The 21991-nt window shown below is 32.8% G+C and overlaps 1 protein-coding gene across 1 annotated transcript in view; it reads right to left on the minus strand.

The window, feature by feature from the left end:
- FBXL17 (F-box and leucine rich repeat protein 17) overlaps window positions 1-21991 on the minus strand; it is a 548560-nt gene that overhangs the window by 494306 nt on the left and 32263 nt on the right. Inside the window, exon 4 of the mRNA XM_025389005.1 lies at window positions 19802-19933. Coding sequence (XP_025244790.1) covers window positions 19802-19933 — 132 coding nt within the window. The remainder of the gene's footprint in view (window positions 1-19801; window positions 19934-21991) is intronic.

The following is a 21991-nucleotide window of genomic DNA, read 5'->3' on the forward strand; positions in this document are numbered from 1 at the left end:
TTTTTAAAGCATCTTAACATCTTAAGTCTGTTTATTCTTATCTCTGAATCCAGGTTTTAAACTATTTGGTGGTCTCAGAGAATGAAAGCAGCAGACATGGACATTATTTAAAAGAAAAAACAAAAACACTAGGAATGGAGATGAAGAGAAGTATGTAGAAAGACATGCCTCTTGGTTTCATCAAAATTATCAACAAGATAACATAAAAAGCGCAGGAGAATATGAAAATATATTCTTCTGATAGAAAACCATCGAAATGTAGGGCTACCGTTTGTGACGTGGGAACGTCATGTGGGAAAAAATGAAAAGAGCCACAGTATCCATCAATAATGAAGTGTTGTAGAAGAGAAAATGCAATATAATTTTTGAAAATAGGGACAGATACATGCATGTTGGTATGTGTATTAAAAGTTTTCTGAAAATAATCACCAGAGGAATTAGCAGGAGGCTTTCAGTTTTTATTTTCTACTTTTCTATACTATTAGAATTTTATAATATGCACTTTTTTATGAGAACAGGAATTATTTGGGCCTCTTTCTTATACATCTCAATACATTATAAAACTGTCCCAAGTATACATTTTTAAATTATGAATAGCATTCAATATTTATCAAGAGTTTTGACAGGTAACTGACTGAAGGGAAAATCTAGCTAATCATTTAACATGTGACTAACACTTTTACGTATATCTGACTTAATCCTAAAGTAATAATGTTATTCTTATGCCATAAATGAGAAAACCACCTCAGAGTCACTTGCTAAGGGTCACTCAACTAAGAGACAGAGGTAATTATCCATCCTTTGATCTTCCCAACTCAAGCTCCAAGGTGCTTTTCATTATACCACAATTGCCTATGCAAAAAAGAAGGTATTTTAAAGTTAAAATATACTTATGTAAGAACTTCTGTTTATATTTAGATATATCTTGTCTCTTTCCAAAAAGAAATCGAGGCACTTCTTTCTGGAAATAAACCCTACAGGAGAAACACAAGTAGAAATAAAAATTAAGGAGAAAGTAAAAAGAAGCATTTTCCAAAAAGTTATTCTATAATAAAGAACATAAAAAAGAAGTCCTGAATACTTTGCCTTAGATGGATTACTATGTGTTTCTTGGTTTCTTAGATGTCAAAGCAAAGAGGAAAAGGACAACTATACATCTTTAATAAAATTCACAGCATTATCATAATAAAAGAAAACAACTGCTTAGAAGTCTAGCTTTCCCGAGTACTAAGACCAGGGGGAATACTTAACTGCAGGTTCTCATAAGGGAGAACTCACAGGATATAGTGGAAAATGTCCTTAACAATAAATAAACATCAACTCAACAGAATAATGCTAAAACTCAATTGACTTCAATTCTTCAAGTATCGCTACCTATGCATTACCCAAGTACTACCATAGCTCAATGAAATAAGTCTTTAACAGCAAAATGTCTTTATAAAAAATTATCAGAACAAGTCATTGTAATGAGTACACCATGTTTCATACTATAAAATAGCTCCTGTAATCTTCAAAATATTTCACTTTAAGATGAACTAACTTAGAAGTTACCATTAGTAAAATAAATATTATATAAGTGCCATCACTTTCAAATTCTTACTCTTAAAACACAGTATTCAATATATGAGAGGCTAACAGTCCAGGCTCAGGAAGAGTGGTTTTGATTCCAGATGTTACTGTCCTCCCTAGCAAGCACTTAGATAGGTAAATACAACATAATAGGAAATTACTCCTATGAGTTAAAAGTTACTATAAAATCAGTAGACTGGCATGGCCTATGGAAAAAGGGTCTGGAATCGTACTGCTTCATATGTGGTTAGTATTCAATAAATACTTAATGCATGAGAGAACAGTAGGATATGGGGTTACAAAAAATTGACTGAACCACATAGCTAATAACCATGAAGTAGCCAAAGACTACTTTATGGATCCAGGATCATACTATCTATAACAACAGAACCATATATGCCCTAGCTTTCAATATAGTTTTCTAGGGTATAAAATAACGTCACACCACTCTCAAATCTCTGTCTCTTCTCCCAAATGTCATAAGGAAATAACTGCTATGAATCATGTGATAACTTTTTTCCATTAAATTATTTAAATGACTGATCTACACTAAGAAAAACCAATAAGCTATACCATTTTATCTTTATAAAATTATTTGACATTGTTTTAAAAAGCATGCAAGGGATTACTGTTTAGCTTCTTCATATGTTTAAAACAATACTGAATAAACTTCAATGCAATGAATTATGTGAAACTTCTCAAACTATAACACAAAACCTTCTATGCCAACTGTTTTATCAATAATTCATAAGCAATCTCACTAAGATATATTTTAAAGAACACATACAAATCAACAAATACAGATTTCCTAGAACACTTCGTAAAGCAAAGAAGTATAGTCTCAATATAAAGTAACAGGGGGACAAAAAAACACTCCCCTTCTAAACACACATTATCACCTTATATTATTTTATACATACACACACATCATCACTGCATGTATACACACATCATCATCACACGTGCACACATATACATATGCCCATATGAGCTTTCTACTTAGATGAAAACCTCCTAAAAATTGAGACTGGTACAAAAATTATTCTATATCCTGGTGAAACCCCGTCTCTAATAAAAATACAAAAAAAAAATTAGCTATGCGTGGTGGCGGGCACCTGTAGTCCCAGCTACTCAGGAGGCCGAGGTAGGAGAATCGCTTGAACCCGGGAGGCAGAGGCTGCAGTGAGCCGAGATCACGCCACTGTACTCCAGCCTGGGCGACAGAGCGAGACTCCATCTCAAAAAAAAAAACAAAATGTATTTTATACTCCACATCCTTATAAATACGATCAATCATAACTTGTTCAAAAGGAAAAAACATCTATTGTTGTCAATGTTAAGAAGTGCTAATTTCATCTCCAGTAAAATTTTATTAATTAGCTCACTCAATATCAAGAAATCATTAACCATTCTGAGTACTGAGTATTCTTAGTTATAACCAACCACATTTCCAAAGGACTAGCAAAAGTATGAAGGCAGATATGAGCACATATTTTTTTTATTTTACATAGACTACATGTTAAAAATGGAAACTGGAGAAAACTCCATCTGTAGTGAAAGCAAATACTTTGTTTGGTTTGATTTTACCAAAACTGTGTATGAGATAAATACTAAGCTACTGACCATTTAACTAAGCTGTTACAGAAAAAAAAAAAAAGACTAATTTTTTTTGCAAATTGGTAGTTTTGAAATCCAAGTCTTAAAGTCAACATGAATATTTAATGTGGTTTTTCCATTTTTCTCCTTTAAAGTTGTTATTAAATCAATAGCACTTCCAGCAATCAAAGAAATTTAGCGCATTTTATCCTTAAGAAAAATTACAATGGTTGAACTTATTAATGACACTACAGACTGCTAAGTAAAACATAAAGGTCATTTGGTAAGCATGAAATTCACTTATCTCCATTCCAAACTGGGAAATGACTAGACATTCCTGACCAACTACACCTGTCACCTAACAGAGTAACTCTTCTAACCCGCACATCATGTCACAGGAATTGCTAAAATTGCAACAAATCAAAACTGGAAAAAAAGACCTTGTTATCCGTATTTATGAATATAACTTATAAACTGAAAATGCAAAATGCAAGGGACCAACATGTAGATATCACATATTCAATCTAAAGATCCGAAATAACTTGACGTGAAAATATAGTAAAGAATATCTTAAAAGTTAGAACTGAATAGTATCAACCAGTTCACCAGTGACCTCCTTGGAAACTTATTTGATTAAAAACTAGTAAAAACTAAATAATGTGTTGATCATACAAATGTAGCAAAATGAAAAGAATGATAAATATAAAATTCAGGATAGCAGTTAATTCTGATTACCTCTGAAGGGGAGTCAAGATGAGAGAAGGAAGGAATGCATAGGTAGATGAAAGTTATTGATAACATTCTAATTAATAGTATGGATGGAGCGTTCCTGAGTAAATGTTTAAAAGCTTTTTGATAAATTAACTTTTATAATGAAATAAGATTATGCCTGGACCAATTACCACAGTATATCATGAACCAAAGATTATAACTAGTAAAATTCTATGTTGCCAAGGTCCATTTTGAAAACAATAATTCATATTTACGTACAGAAATTCACCTTTTATAAATGTTTCTTCCTAACATTAATATTAAAACATCAACAAACTCCAATCTTTTTAAACAAATATTCAGATTCAAAGAAGGATTGTGGGAATTACCTCAGAAAACCAAAACCAAAATCATTCTTCTCCCTAAATCAGAATAATACTCTCATATTTCAAGTTACTATCCCTCAGAGGTAGTTCAGGACAAACTGTTTGTTTGTTGTTGGGTTTTTCTGAGAGAGTCTCGCTCTGTCACCCAGGTTGGAGTGCAGTGGTACGATTTCAGCTCACTGCAACCTCCACTTCCTGTGTTCAAGCAATCCTCCTGCTTCAACCTCCCAAGTAGCTGGGATTATGGTTGTGTACCATCATGCCCAGCTAATTCTTGTATTTTTAGTAGAGATGGATTTTCACCATGTTTGACCAGGCTAGTTGCGAACTCCTGACCTCAAGTGATCCACCGCCTCAGTCTCCCAAAGTGCTGGGATTACAGGTGTGAGCTATGTGGCCAGGGCAAACATATTAAACAACAATCAAAAGCAAAAATGGGGGGGAAAAAAAAAGAGTCTATAGTTAAAGATTATGAAATGAATCCGTATTAAGATCTTGCAAATTTCAAAAAGTTTCAAAAATAGATATAAAATCTTGTATAAGAAGTTCTAAATCAAACTACCTTAAAATGAGAGCTGAAGCAAAACATACAATAATTTATAAGCAAATTTTGCTTAAGTCAAACCAGAAATATCAGTATATATATATATTCAACATATTATTCTGAAATTTCCCAAGCATAAAATATATATTATAGCTAACAGTAGTCTATAAGACAAATATTAATGTGAAGACAATGCAACATAATATATATTGTTTTGTATTTACATTTCCAAATGCATAAAGGAAGAAGATTTAAGGTTACCTAAAGTATCAAAACCAAACATGAGACTTCATGCAAAGATGGACAAATTACTAGATTAAAAAACCACTTTTAAAATGCTTAAGTACTAAGATTCTTTATTTCAAATAAACTCTTACATCCAGAATTTTGAGGACAAAATGACTGTTAACTATTTACGAACCTGAATAAAATGTGGCAGTATTTACAAAGGTTGAGACACTGAAATCTAGTAGTGGTCAAATATTTGCTCTTAATGTAAAGGAAAACAACAGAAACTGAAATTTTTAGAAATTGTAGTTGTCAATTTATCCACACAGGAAGCCAACAAAAGACAAAAATATCATCCTTCGGGACTTCAGTCACATACTCTAAAGATGAAAGGGCAGGGAAAAAGAACCATACATACAAAAATGCCAATGAGATTGTCTCTTTAAATTTTCTTTCAATTGAATTGATTAGAAAGGGTTACCTTAAAAGAAAACATAGTAATAAGTACTTATGTGCAAAGAGTTAATTCAAATTTATTCAAAATTACTTAGTGAGGTAACTTCTCAAATTTTACAATGAAGAGACCTACAATGTGCCAAGCTCAGTACTATGTACTTTATATCTACCATTATATTTTACAAATGATCTAATTGAAGTTACAATTAGAAATGTGAGAAATGTAGTCTGATGACTTGTAAAGCCTGACTTACAGTGCTATTGGAAATTGCTTATTAGTAGTATTTCCAAATATATAGTGATAACAAAGTCAGAATGAGTACATTTTAATACTCAACAGAATGACTTCTAGGTAATTAAGGTAAAAAATAAATAAATAAATAAATAAACACCTAAATTGCCCAAGAACTAGGAAATAAAAATCTCTGTGCTCCAGCTAAGCTTCCACTCTGACTTCTAATTCACTGTACATCAAAGAAAATCAACTGGCCCTGACACATAAGGACTATTCCCTTCAGTGATCAGGCAGGTGTTGAGGCCAGAAAGAGAGCCTATTTTCCACAGCCCTTTACCTTGTTTGATCACTGGTTACTTTTGATCTGACACTGCCCTCTCTCTAGTAATGACTTCCCCCTCATAGACCCTACCTCACATCTGTCAGAAAGAATAAAGGGCATCAAACTGAGACCTGACAACGCCTATGGGCCATGCGATGTGTTGCCAACAGAATGTTCCCCAGCTCCCACAATTTTCAATTCAGTTTCTTTTGTTCTGGTAGGTAGAGGGTTAGGGTACCAATGACAGCAGAAAGGATTATGCACCAACTGTGAAACCAAGCCTTCTTGAATGTGTATCTTTTATCTTTGCTTCTTCATCTTCTAAAACGCTGCAAACTTCATGGTGGTTACTATAAAATACATATTCAACAAGCGCAATAGAAAGTTTGTTTAAAATCCTTGTCCAGGAGAAAACAAAGGACACAATATATTGTAATTCAACTATAAAGCTTTAAGGAAAAAGTTTCAAACGCATGGTGTGAGATTAGTAAAGGCCAGCTGTCAAAGTGCATGTTAATAGTAAATGAAACCACCGAAGTTTTACGAGGATCACTACTTAGTGGGTACTGCCATTCACTGTCTAAAAAATGGAAAAGTCCCCTAAAACAATGTAAGTATTCACAAGAAGCAATCATTTCAATTGTTAAATTACAAATTCTACATATTGGTGGGAGAATAAGGTAAAACAAAATAAATTCCGCTAGTCTTGTTTAAATAATGTGGTGAATATATACAACCTTTTTCTTAAGGCATTGATAGTACTAGTTTTTAAATGTTATAAATGAGAAAAATCAGATCAAATATCATTTTGATATCATTTTACTCACAGTTTTTCAACTATCATTAAAAACATTTTGAGTTCTTGAATATAAATATTTGCACTCTCCTACCTCCCACACACACACACACACAATGCTATATGGCTCATTATCAGGCATGCAATAAAGAGATTTGCCAAAAAGCAGGCTTAGAGGATAGTATGACTTTCAAGGTTAAGGCACCATCTTAAAAAAAAAATAGTACTTTTTTAAATTTTGAAAAGTAGGACAAGAGGAAACTGCATGATTATAAGTTACAAGCAAATTTAACGTAAATATAGCATTATAATGCATAAAAACAAATAACCTTAGACATGTACTAATATAGAAGTTCAGAGATGGACGGTAAGCACTAAGGTGATTACAAGTTGGTTCCAGTATCTGGAAGTTCATTTTTACAATAACTGAGAAAGGTATGCCTTAACAGAAACGGGGAAGGTACCCATGTCTAAAGAATTAACCTGTGACTCTAGGCAAATGCACACACTAGACTGACAATGATTTACCACTATTGAAGACCAGATGTGAAATACCTCCTATTATTATACTGATCAGCAATTAGCATAATTACATTCTTCTTAAAAAAACCGTTTCTGACTGTAATCTAAAAACATGATAATATAAAGTATATTAGAAACATGTGATTGTTTTAAATAGATTTTAATGTATGAAAATAGATTATTCTTATATACTTGGACTAACTTTACAGCAGAAAGCCATATGGGTATACTAGAAAAAGACATTACTTCTAGAGGGGAAAAAAAATACAGTTTAATCCAAGGATAAACAATAGTTTGGCAGAACCAACACTTGTCCACTTTTTTACCTTCTCAAGTTGTCCAAATGTCACTTAATCCTCCAAGAAAATGAAAAAACAAACTGCATTATTGTAACAAAATAGCTATCCTTATTCTTGGCATTCTTTTCCCATTTTTGATTCTAAAAAATTGTTAGAACATATTAAATAAAAATATATATATATGGGAAGAATTTATGAAATTAAAAACTAAAAATTTTATATAAAGTATTTTTTAAAAAAACACTTGCCAGTGTAACTTCTGCATGATATATTACTCTCAAGGCATGCAATGCCAGTGTTCTGAACTAAATTTAATGCCAGATTTGGTGACACATTTGATTGGTACCAAGCAGCAAATATCTATCAAATATTATATTTAATATCTACCTCTAATTACAACAATAAAGTCAAGCTCTTCTGAACAAACTCAACCACAGAAGCAACTAGTTAACTTTCATCTTTTCAAGAATCAGGTAATTAAAGTATGACAAAAGAAAAGAGACCACACTTATTAGCAGTCTTGAGAGATTTTTGTTAGGGTTGCCTGAAACAGAAGGATGAAATACTGAAACAAACCAAATATCTTCAATGAGATGTACAACCATGTGAATGAAAATATATAATAGGTAATTTGTAATAAAAATGTTTAAAGACATTAAGTTTCAAAATCCACTTTTAAGAAATCATTTCCTAAAATCTACCTAATTCTTAAAAAGAACACACTTATTTGGGATTTTACTTCTTCAAACTATCATTGCCATTCTTCTTGTATGAATGCTAATGAAGAATCACTTGATATTGCTATAGAATAAAGTATATTTCACCAATTCAATTAATAAAAATTAAATTTTATGTCCTAAATGCTATACTTTTACGTACATATTAAAGTATAAATGGTTATGTTTAAAGTTACTGACATGTGTCTCATTTAAAATGTGATTTTAGAAGAAACTCTTCCTTCCTTATCTCAAGAATTTTTGGCCAGGCATGATGGCTCACGTCTGTAATCCCAGCACTCTGGGAGGCCGAGGCGGGCAGATCACGAGGTCAAGAGATCGAGACCATCCTGGCCAACATGGTGAAACCCCGTCTCTACTAAAAACAAAAATTAGCTGGGCATGGTGGTGCACGCCTGCAGTCCCAGCTACTCGGGAGGCTGAGGCAGGAGACTCACTTGAACCTGGGAGGCAAAGGTTGCCATGAGCCGAGATCATGCCACTGCACTCCAGCCTGGGCAACAGAGTGAGACTCCATCTCAAAAAAAAAAAAACAAAACAAAACAAATTATCAACAGATTAATAAGAAGTAACTAAATACAGGAAGCTGACAGAATACAGGAAAGTAAAAAATGTGAGGTAATTCTCAAACAGTATTTGCAAAAAAAAATAATATTCACCTGAGCTTGAAGGTAGTAATGAACACATTCTGGAAGAAAGATAAGAAGAAGAATGATAAATGAAGTATAGAAAGTAAAAAAAAAAAAAGTAATGAGACAGAGACTAGTAACTGAAGAAATCTTTGAAATGAGCCACTACACATTCTGAAATGACAAAAACAGTATTTTGGAAAGAACACTGCTGGATTGTAGATATGATCAGTAAGAGTCAACCTTTAGAAACATCTTAGTTCATGAGTGAATTCAGAGGAATATATACAATGTATATTTAACCTTTCATACTTTTTTCCATTAAATTTTTCACACAAAAAAGCTTAAAACAATGAAAAACTACAGAATGTATACTAGATTACATAATGAAACTGCCTACAATTATATACGATAAACAGAGATTTATCAGTATACTAATGAAATAAGAGTATATGTCTGTATATTAAATCGTGTCCTGCAACAATATAAAATGTATGAAATAGAAAACTACAAAATTATCTTCAAATACGTACAGTAAATATTAACCTAGTAAAAAGATAAGGAAATTTTATCATGTTCTCAGAGAGGTTAAAATGAAAAGCTAGCAGAACATGATGCAAATAATTTTATAACCTCTAGGCATTCATTTGGACATTTAAGCAGTAATGAATATAAATATATGCCTTCTTCTTTATATTCTCAAAGATATTCAGCGAAAGGGAAAATAAAAGAAAATCACCCAACTATAGTTCAGTAAGAAGGACTCTGATTTACAACTACTTTTCTTTGTATTACAGTCTCAATATATTTATTTATATGTCTTATTAAGTGAACGATAACCATCTAGATTTTATGCTCCAATCAAAAATAGCCAATGAAGATCTGGTAACAGACACTACAAATTTTTTACCCCCAAACTCTCCTGAAGTAACTTGAGTACTTCTACCATCATACAATAGAAATCCAAAATAATGAAATATGGCAGCCACTAAAGAAAAATACTATACTGATATAGTCTGCAACCTAGATGTGGCTACACAAACTAAGATGCAACAGAAGAAGGGTTGGAAAAAAAAGTATCAAAACAGTATGGACTTACCTGGCTTTTAAACTTCTTGGCTATTAAAATCTAGATGATATAGCTAACAACAACAAAAAGAATCCACCCCAAAACTCACATGACTATTCATCCTTCTAGTGCCTATCAGGTAACTTTATGTTCAAACCTTTGAAAATAATTTCAAGAAAGACAGTAAAAGAAGACAACTAACCTAATATGAGTAAGCAAAATCTGCAACACTAATAGGAACAGTACTTAACACAGGTTTAGATAGAAATATCGCCTGTATATTTTTGCCTGAAGACAGGGTTGTCTGACAAAGGCCCAAGTGCCATAGGACATTCACAATAATGTATCTTTGTGATAATGACTACAATAAAATGATGGAAAAAGTGCATCCTATTACCTGGAAGTCAGATCCAACTGAAGTCTGTAAACTATATTTAGAAAGGCAAATCTTTATTTAAAAAAGAAAGAAAGAAAAAAAGGTAATTCTCCAATTCTCCTTCCTTTAAGCCTAGTCACTGAAATAACTGGGATTATTAAGTCTTGGATATCCTAAAACCCTAGAACCTTATTACTGTGGATAAAAACGTAAGTCAAAACTTCTTCCTAAATCCAAATAATACATTTCACTTGTTGACTGACAGGCTAGAAAGGTAGTTCAGGAACATATTCTCATAAATGATAGGCTTAATGTACTACTAGCATGCCACTACCATCTAACCTTTATAAAATTTCTATTTGCTAAGCCTAATGAATCAAGCCTTTATCTCAACCCACTATCTCCTGTGGCCAACACTTGAGCACAAAGCCCAACACTGCACTTCCACACTTGTATCTTAGAGATAATTTATTTTGTTTCAAATCTCTGATTTTAACAGGTAGTCAAAAAAGAAAGCAAATAAAAATTAGATTTTTATTTTAAAAAAACAGGACTTAAACTACAGACTATATATGTAGGGAAAAAAGCACTAACAAAAGAATTACACTAAAAATAATCTACCAATTATAAATTTTAAACCCAAAAGAAGAACTCTAGAATTTGATCCAGAAAAAAATATATTTTTAAAGAATACTTAAATACTATTTGGAATTTCCTATTTTTAACCATAACAAATTCTGCATTATTCACACTGGGATATCTTTATCTGAGTTTTTAATACTAAGCTAGCTTCCTCCTGAGATCCTATTTGCATTTGGTCATCTCCTATCATCAGCTGATGAGTCCCCAGAGTTTGTGAACTAATTTTAATATTACTAAACTAATATAATTAAGCAGGTAAATCTGCTGGGTAAAAAATAATGCAATCCAAAGAAAAATTGTTTGGATATCATCCAAGTCACTGCCTGTCTTCTATACGACACTGGCACATAGGGAAAGAAAAAATACACCTTCATTCTTTATTGCTCTTTATGCCTTCAAATAATAGAATATAACTCACTTATGTTCCTGCCAACATATCTGATTTTAAAACAAACAACCAACCAAAAAAACAGCCGTAAGAGAAAGATACCAATAGACTAAAAAGAGAGTAAGAGGATAAGATCTAGCAAAGAATTTAAAATGAGTAAAAATGTATTTATTCTTCAGAATGAAATTATACTGTCAAAAAACTTGTTTTAGGTCAGGCATGGTAGCTGATGCCTACAATCCCAGCACTTTGGGAGGCCAAGACAGGAGAATCACTTGAGCCCAGGAGTTCGAGACCAGCCTGGGCAATATAGTGAAACCCTGTCTCTACTTTAAAAAACAAAAACAAACAAACCAAAAAAAAACCTTGTTTTAATTGAAACTAGATCTTCCAAATACCACTTTAACAAAATAAAACTGATTTCATTAACAGTAAGAACGTACAAGTCAACATAATTCTGAAAAGAATTATATTCTAGTTGATCAGAAGTGCATGTTGTTAAAGACAATTATCCCAAAAAAAAAAACCCTTGAGTACATTAGTGACTTTGGCTGGATAAATTTGATACACAAAGAATGGCATCATTAATGTGCTAACTAGGTCAAAACAATTTACTTACTTGAAAAGTGAAAAAATGTTTGACTCTTTAAACTATTTTAAGCTTTTATTTAATAAAATATGTCATCAAAATATTTGAAGTGATACATTTTTAAAGCATGCTCAATGCAGTAGTAACCCATCTGTCCCTAAACCAACATTTATTGAATGTCTATTATATTCCAACACTAGGAGGGATGAATAAAAAGATGAGTACATACTCCTGGCCCTCAGAAGAGTTGACACTCCATCAGCAAGATACATCTCTAAATCATGATTTCAATTACCAGTAGAGAGTGATTTGACATGATCTAGAAAAATTTGAAAATGTACATATCTTAGCACCATATTATATATACTTCTAGTATATGCCCTACAGAAACTCTTGAAGATGAGCACAAGAGATTTATACAATAATTTTATTGCAATACTGCCTCTGATAGTAAAACAGTGGAAGCAATGTAAGTGACCTTCAATAGGGAATGAATAACCAGGAGATTTATCCATATAATAGAATACTAACAATGAAAAAGAATGAATTATATTCATTATGGCTAGATCTCAAAAATAAAAGTAAACATGCAAATTGTAGACTCATATATACTTTGTGAGACCAGATATTTAACCATACGACACTAGATAAAAATTACATGTGACCACAAACTAAATAATACCACATGTCATGGTTATCCACATAAATATTAAAGTATTTTTTAAAGCACTTTACATCATCATAGCAGTTGCTCTGGAAGGGAACACTGGGACAACAGTATGAATGTAAGACAACAGAGACTTGAAGTTTATTTGTTTTATTAATTCAAGCAGCAGCAGCAGCAAATTTAATAAAATGTTAACAACTGTCAATTTACAGGTGATGGGCATACACCTGTTATTACTCCTTTTTGTATTCTATATTTTTCTTAATTTTTCAAAATAGGAAAATAAAACAAGAATTAAAATCTGATCACATTTCACACTTGCTAAAATCTCATGCTATAATTCTTATTACCTAGAGACTTTCAAATTTCACAGCATGACACTGAAAAAAATTTAACAACCCGGTCCCTTCTTTCTTTTCCAGACCAAATATGAATACTTCCCTACTATCCAGCCTATCAACCTAGTGGCACTGTAACACTCACCACTTATTAAGCATTTCCCATATTTTTCTGATGTTTTATCTTTGTTAATGCTCTTTCCCATTACTGCAATTACCTTACCCTAAAATATGTCTGCTTGCATATTCATCACATCACTATATGTAATTCAAAACTCAGTTCAAATTATCACTTACTATTTATAAGATTTTCAGATTCCTTCCTTATCCCTCACATAAGAATAACTATTTTTGCAATTGGTTTTTCTATAGCACTATCATGAGACCAGGATCTTCTCTCTTTGGCAGTGTAACTCTTGTTTAATTCTTCAACACCTCTCACAGTGCCTGGAACATAGTAACTGTTCAAATGTTAATGGAACTGAATGAACATCTGAAACAAATGTTAAGGAACAGAGTACAGACTTATCAGTTCATGAATTCATTAAAATTGCCACTAAATCTTCTGGACAAAAATCAAATGCTACTAGCTTCTGAATCGAAATATCACAAAAATATAAAACACCATGTTTGCAATACAGAGAAGCTTTGTATAAAATACTGCAATTCTATTATTAATTATATTCATATTCATATAAGATTAAGATCAACACTAAATGCTAGCTTTCCTCTTTGATAATTTCAGTAATTTTCCTAGAAAAAGTTTTAAATACACTTCTTCTGGTACTTGCAGCTTCTCCTGCAATCAATTACCACCCTAAAAAATGATTTTCTACTCATGCTAATAATTAACTTCTTCCTTTGATGTCTCACAGCACTGGTCAATAAGTGTTTTAAAGGGAGATAATGTCTTTTGGAAGTTGCTACTTGGTTCAAAGGTGTGTGGATTAGCATTACAGGTAATATATCCACGCAATCCAAAGGGCTAGCGAAGAAAAGTTTGGGAATCTTAACAGATCTGGGTTAGAATTTTGACTTTGACAGCTACTTGTTGTTAACTTCTTTATGCCTCAATTACCTCACTGGTAAAATTGGATAAAAATAGCTACCTCATGTGGTAGTTATGAGGATTAATTATACAAAACAGCATAGTACCTGCTAAATTAACAATACTCAATAAAAGATAACTTGTATTAAATATTTTCTATTACCAACAAATGACAGCAAAATGCTGAAATGTAGTTGCTATTGTCTAAAGGTTTGTGTACACCCAAAACCCATATGTTGAAATCGTAACCTCCAAGTGATAGTATTAGGAAGTGGGATCTTTGGGGAGTGATTAAGTCATGAGGGCAGGGCTCTAATAAATGGGACTAATACCTTTACAAAATAGGCCACAGGGAGCTTGTTTGCCTTTCTACCATGTGAGAAGGTGTCTATGAACTAGAAAGTAAGCCCTCACCAGATACCAAACCTGCCAGTGCCTTAATCTTGGACTTGTCAGCCTTCAGATCTGTGACTAACACATGTCTGTTGTTTATAAGTTATCCAGTTTATAGTATTTTGGTACAGCAACCCAAATGGACAGAGATAATAAGATAAGATTCAATATCTCTCGGTTACCTCCTTTAGAATGCCACATTCAAGTATTACTGTTCACTGGAAACTACCATTCTGGGTTTAAGTAAATGCCCCATCCATTAAGAGGGGAAAGAACACTGAAGGCAAGTATATACTCTGGATGATTTTGGAGGCTAAAGTGAGTACTTGGCCCTTTTGTACAAAATCCCTCAAAAATGTAAATTATTTATGTCTGGTATTACAATTAAACTCACTTCAAAAGGAATATTTGAGAAATAAGACATAAAGAGTATCGTAGGGGGGCTACGGTTGCGGACAACCAATCTCCTTAATATATTAACTCTTATGTATAAACCCATTAATATATTAACTCTATGGTGAACAGTAAGAGTCAGGAAATGGAAGCTTTCACATAATGCTGAATTAACTACTGCTATTTAAACTCTTGATACAAATGTTTATCTTATATACTACTCTAGTTTATTATCAACATGGCTACCAATTTTTTCACCTAACTGCTACAACAGCCTCAAACCACAGCAAAGAGAAAAAAAAAAATTAAACTGTCAGTGGCTAACAGGTAAAATCAGACTAGGTGATACTAGGCATTGATACAGCCCAATTCAAATTAGTAAACTGCAGAAAGCAAATAATAGGCTTCAATATCCTCTCTCCTGGTAGGAGAGGATAAAAACCTTTATTGAAGCCTTCTTGTGTTTTGTGGCAATGGAACCCATTTGGTGCTTTACCTCTTAATCTCATTTAGTCTGATCCTCATAAGAACATGTATGAAGTAGTATTGTATCCTTTCTGCAAGGAGGCAAAACAAAGTGCAAAAATTAAGATAACTAAAGCAAGTCATGTGAGTATGCATCAAGGTTTTAACTGAGTTCAGTGCAACTCAAAAATGGTGTTTGCCTCCATCTCCCGTTAAAATGCTTTCAGCCTGGGGGGTGGGTGGGGGGAAAGCCTAGAGAGGTGAATTTGATCCTGTATCATTCATGTAAGTCTCCAAAGGATAAAATCTAAAACAAGATTGTTACAGCAGCAGCCAAAGGACTCTAAGAGAAGTCACAGAATTATAAAACTAGTAAAATATCAACTAAGAGATTGAAAAGTAAACATTCACAATTAACTTTCAAGAAATCAACTTTCAATTAGGAAACTTTAATCATTTCCCTATAACTTTCTGAAATCTATTCATAGTACATTACTATTTTCTTGACAACTGAGTAATCTATAATAGTTTACAGGCCAATTATTCAGAGTACGAAATGTAAAAAAATAGACCAAATACACGCATAACACATACAGATCTACATCAAAAATGCTTTGACATAGGACATAGCACAGAAGCTATTTTTGGAATAACTCATAAAATTCCAGTACTTTAAAACATCAGCCTGTATAACAAATGACACGTAATCTATCTGACCTCATCATTTTACAACGGAATAAAAAGCCACCCAAAGAGCTTCTCTGTCCAAAAAGTAGAGAAGCAGATCTGGTACAGGGAAATTAAAGAAGCAGAGGAAATATACTTAACTGAGGTTTCTAGATCATTAATAACTATATGCTCAAACTAAATACGACTTAAAAATAGCTTTGTGGCATGCACTATTCAGAAGTGATATAAAACCTATCACTAGAAGAGAGAGACACATACAATATGCTAGACCCTCACTGCAGTTGTACTCCTCAAATCTATTTGTATAGTCAACATAAGAGTTTTACAGCAAATGCAAACTATACCTATGTAGGTACATGACACTTGTCTCACTATTCTGCATCTAAAGCCAGGTGCGGTGGCTCACACCTGTAATCCCAGCACTCTGGGAGGCCAAGGTGGGCGAATCATGAGCTCAGGAGTTCAAGACCAGCCTGACCAACACGGTGGAACCCCATCTCTACTAAAAATACAAAAAAAATTAGCTGGCATGGTGGCTTGCACCTGTAATCCCAGCTACCCAGGAGGCTAAGGCAGGAGAATCTCTTGAACCCAGGAAGTGGAGGTTGCAGTGAGCTGAGATTGCGCCATTGCACTCCAGCCTGGGCTACAGAGCGAAACTCTGTCTCAAAAAGAAAAAAAATTCTGCATCTAAGTCCTCAGTCCTCTGCTTCACTATAACTCATTTAAGGCATATCATTGTCCTCACTTTCCATATGAATAAAATTTCTCCCTTATAAACACAAGAATCTTTCCCCTATTCTAAAGTTTATCTTACTTAAACCAGTGCCACAAATAAAAATGTTCTACTATCTTACTACTTTGTGTAAAATGGTAAGATCATCCTGTAGCATTCTAGATACAATTTTTTAAAATAAGAAGAAATTTTCCCATTAAGGTTACATAAAGAACAAAAATGTAAAATAAATCATAACATCAGCAGCAACCATCAGTAGAAACTTATAGAGGCATTATATCCTTATAGTTACATCAAGGACACAAAAGCTATGTCACAGAAATACACAAAGACAATGCTGCCATCTAAAGGCCAAGATATAATATGAAAAGATGTATGTATACTCAAATACTATCAAAACAGCTTGATAGTTTAAGACAGCAAAGTTTATACGAAAACTATGCTACCATTATTTTTAGACTATGCAATTAAACTATAATACTCCTTTTGAGAAGATTCAGTTTATTAAGAGAATTAGCAAAATAATTTGACTGATTATCAGTATTTGTCAAAGCATAGGTGAAATTCTTTTGGTATTCTTTCTGACAGTGTTCTCTGTACATACCTGTATTAGTTGCTAATTTAAAATATTTGCTGTTAACATTACTAAGAATATGTGTCAAAGTAAAAACATTCTAATTACTTAAAATTGTGGCTTTGCAAGTATTTAAATATTTCTCCTTATTTCATCAATTTTAAAAATACAAACTTCCAATGGGAGGTTAGGTATCAATAGCTCAATAATCCAATAAAGAGTTCAAATTATTCTAAATTTCCTTTTCTAAGAAACTTAAATGGGAAGAACTGTAGTGAATTAGCCTTTAAGACTTGGCAAAATTACCTCAAATTTCCAATGAAATGAAAATGTTTAATAAAAAAACTAAACACAAAACTGATTCCCTTCGCATTTAAGTATATAACATCTTTTTAATGTACCAAAATATTAGGAAAAAACTAATGTGAACATAACAAGAACCTTCAAAACATAAACAGTTGCTTTTTGGGGAAACCATTGGCTAAAAATTGTTTGATGTGCCAATAAAACTATTTTTTTACATTTACTCAACAAAAAAAATAAGAGTCAACAAATACCCTATTGCTTGAGAAATAGAAAACTTCTAAATTGAGATCACCATCCTTTAATTTACCTTGAATGTAAAGTGAAAACCAAAAGTTAGATAACAAATACAGTTGTGATGCCATAAAAACTACTATGTTTTACATGTCTCCTATAAGTCAGAGTTTGTACTAGACAATTTAAAAATACGGTGTCATTTAATCCTCGAAACTATAACTAGCAAATAGAGATCAATAACCTCATTTACAAATGAGGTGTAAAGAACTCAAGTAACTTTCCCAGGGTCACAATGCAAGTAAGTGAACACCAGTATTCAAAAATTCAGTGTCTCTAACACAGACCTAACTTATCTTTACAAAATCCTGCTGTCTCAAGAATGACTATTACATAATAATTATTAAATGTTATGAACCCCAAAGGGCAATAAAAAGATCTCTCCATTTTTGAAATACAACTAAAAAAGCAAGTCTTCTTTGTGGTATACTACACATTCAAGACTACCCTGACAACATTTTCAAATACAGACATGCATTGCTTAATGACAGGAAAATGTTATGAGAAATGTGTCACTAGGTAATTTTGTTGTGTGAACATCACAGAATGTACTTAAACATTCTATGAGCATACAGAAAGCCCTGGACTATATGTTATAGCTTTTATTGCTCCTAAGATGTCAAGCTGAACAGCATGTCACTGTACTGAATACTGTAGGCAACAATACAATGGTATTTCTGTATCTAAACACAGAAAAGGCAAAAATACAGTATAATAATCTTACAGGACCACTATTATATAAGCTGTCCACTGTTAACCCAAAAATTGTTACATGGCCCATGACTGTACGCATGCTATTTTTCAATTTGAAGAACTCCTACTGGTGCCCCCTAGTGACAACTTTTTCTTTTAACTAATATGATGTACCTATCATATAAAAATGTAAATGCTTTGGAACATTATTCAGCCATAAAACATAATAAAGCTCTGATACATGGTAAACGTGAATGAGCCTTGAAAACATCATGCTAAGTGAGACACCAGAAACAAAAGACCACGTATCACGTGATTGAATTTATACAAAATATCTAGAATAGGAAAACCCATAGAGAAAGAAAGTAAATTAGCAGTTGACAGGGACTAGAAGAAGGGTAAAATGGGGAGTGATAGCTAATGGGCACAGGATTTTTTTTTTAGGGGTAATGAAAATATTCAAAAATTTGACATTGGTAATGACTGCACAACATGGTAAATATACTAAAAGCTGATGAGTTGTACACTTTAAAGAGTTTTGAAATGTATTTTATGTTAATTACCTCTCAATAAAAAAATTGTAAGATTTTTTAAGCATAATACATTAAACGCGTCTGAGTTATCCATGTACATGCTTAAAATATAAAATCTATGTAATTGCCCATATTATATACTCTAAATTATTGAATCCCATTTTTTATCATACTAAGTAAAAGGTTCTATTTTACAAGAGTACATTTTTCTGGACAATAAAAAATTTCTAACTGTCTAGAATTATTATAATCCCCAGAGATACCAGAAAGAACTACAACCATAGATAAACAAATTCGATTTTTCCAATTTACCAGTGTTAGTTCACGGTCCACATTTAGAAAAGATGCATTAGCACATGCTAATGAGGGATTTTTAACATGCAGGTACCACACACAAACACCATCTATTCAGTTAAAAGATCAATTTATAAAATCATCACTTTAAAAGAATTTTTGCTTTTGATTAAGTAGTATTTGAACCATCACAAGACAATAAGCAGAAAAAAATTATAAATAAACTTGAAAGAATTCAAAGGTTAGGAACAAAATGAACAACACAAGGATGATAACAAGTACTTACTAATTTGTTTTCCTGCATGTATATCCTTTGTAATTTCAGACAGCCCTTAGCTATGACGATCATGCCTTCATCTGAGATCTTGTAACACTGGCCGAAATGAATATCTTTGAGTTCTCTGCATTTTGAGCCCAGCTGTAAACAAACAGATTTAGCTGAATGCTCAAAAAATAACAAGGCAACATCTTTCAAGTGAGATTTTCATATAATTTTTTGAAAATAACCATGTCAGAGTTAAATATTTATGTTACTTGTAAAATAAGATAGAATGTAAGCAATCCATAATTTAAAACAGTAATGTATAAACATTTTTAACCTTCTAATGTACCTCCTTGTTTCAACCAACTCATATTACAAGCCTGCCAAGGTATCTGTATTCCTTAACAGTTCAAAATTATATATTTATTACTCCAGTATTTTTTTTTAAAGACAGGGTCTCACTGTGTTGCCCAGGCTAGAGTGCAGTGGCTCAATCATGGCTCACTACAGCCTCAACCTCCCGGGCTAAAGAGATCCTCTTACCTCAGCCTCCTGAGTAGCTGGGAGTACAGGTGTGTGCCACTACACCTGGCTACTTTTTAAATTTTGTTGTAGAGCTAGGATCTCACTGTGTTGCCCAGACTAGTCTCAAACTCCTGGCCTCAAGAAATCCTCCCACCTCAGCCTCCCAAAGTGCTGGGATTACAGGTGTGAGCCACTGCACCCAGCCTCTCTTGTGTCTTAATAGTGAAGAAAAAAAAATAACACTTAAAGGAATAAATTATAACGTATTCATAAGACTGAGTATTATACAACCACTAAAATTGGAACAAACGTGACAAAAATGTATGTAAGCTGTTATAGTATACTCCAATTTTATAAAGAAATTATGCATAAATGCATACATATGTATTTGTGCACAGAAACGGGACTGAAATACATACCAAGGTGTTCATAGTGGTTAATTCTGATTAGTGCATGAGTTTTTATTCCCTTCTGCCTATGAATCTTCTCTAATTTTTTTTAACAAACATTGCTTTTATAAGAAAAAAAAACTTACAAGTTCTGTCTCAAGTAAAGTAATGACATCAGAAATACATGTGAGTTCAGTTACTTTTCCAGAGGTGGTGATAGATATAAACTATATTATTATAATCTAGGCTGCACTACTACCAATAACATATTCCTACAGAAATGTAAACTCCGTGAAGCCAGCAGATTGTCTATTTTATTAAATAAGGTATCTCTGGTGCCCGGTATCTTACACTTAGTTGACACTTAATAAATATTTGTTAAATGAATGAAAAGGCTGATCAGGATTATGTACTATAAAGAAGCTCATTTTAAGTGGGCAAATACAAGAAACTATGATTGTGGCCTCATACACTACTAAGTTCCACAGTTAATTCATGGGTTCTAACTGGCCCATGGAGAGAATTCAGAGGTTTCAGGAAAGCAGATTTTTTTAAAGTACATGTTCATTTTTTATGTTATCCTCCAACTGAACTTTAGCCTTTCCTTATTATATGAAAAACGCTGCAGTAGCTTAGCAATACCTGAGACTTTGTAAGCAATAGAATCAAAGATTACTTCATATATCACTGTTGCAGATACCTTGAAATATTTTTCATTAGTATTCATCATGCTCATTAGATATCAGATTTGTATTGAATTCATTAAAAGAGGCATATATATTTCTACAACAAATGTACAATGGCATGTCACTATACCTAAGCAAACTAAATCCAAAGCCAACAGTGGGAAAAGCAAAGAAGTCTACTAAAGAACTCTCAACAGATTCACATATGTCTGGCAGTGAGGCTGAGGTTGGGGCTAAAAATACTAGAATTCTTGAAAGTCTGTTGAAAAAGTAGTTAAATCCTCAGATCACCTCCCCATTACTGCACAGTCTGACCTTGCCTTTTTTCCCACAATGCAAAAAAAATGTAATCTCTGGGGAGAGCAAAACATAGGGTTTTTAGACTGGGGTATACCACATATAGCTGAGAACCAAAGCACAATGGGGAAAATATGGGGATTTGTGAAAGTTTATTCAATGAAAACAGAGGAATTCAAAGAAATATTTCTATCCAATTTTCCAGAATGAAAGGGTATCAACTTCCAGACTGAAAGAGCTTATCCATGTGTCCAGCACAAATAACAAAAACAGACACACTGCAATGCAAATCATCATAAAGTTTCAGAAACACGAGT

Source organism: Theropithecus gelada, chromosome 6 (assembly GCF_003255815.1).
Source record: "Theropithecus gelada isolate Dixy chromosome 6, Tgel_1.0, whole genome shotgun sequence".
Taxonomy (NCBI): Eukaryota; Metazoa; Chordata; class Mammalia; order Primates; family Cercopithecidae; genus Theropithecus; species Theropithecus gelada.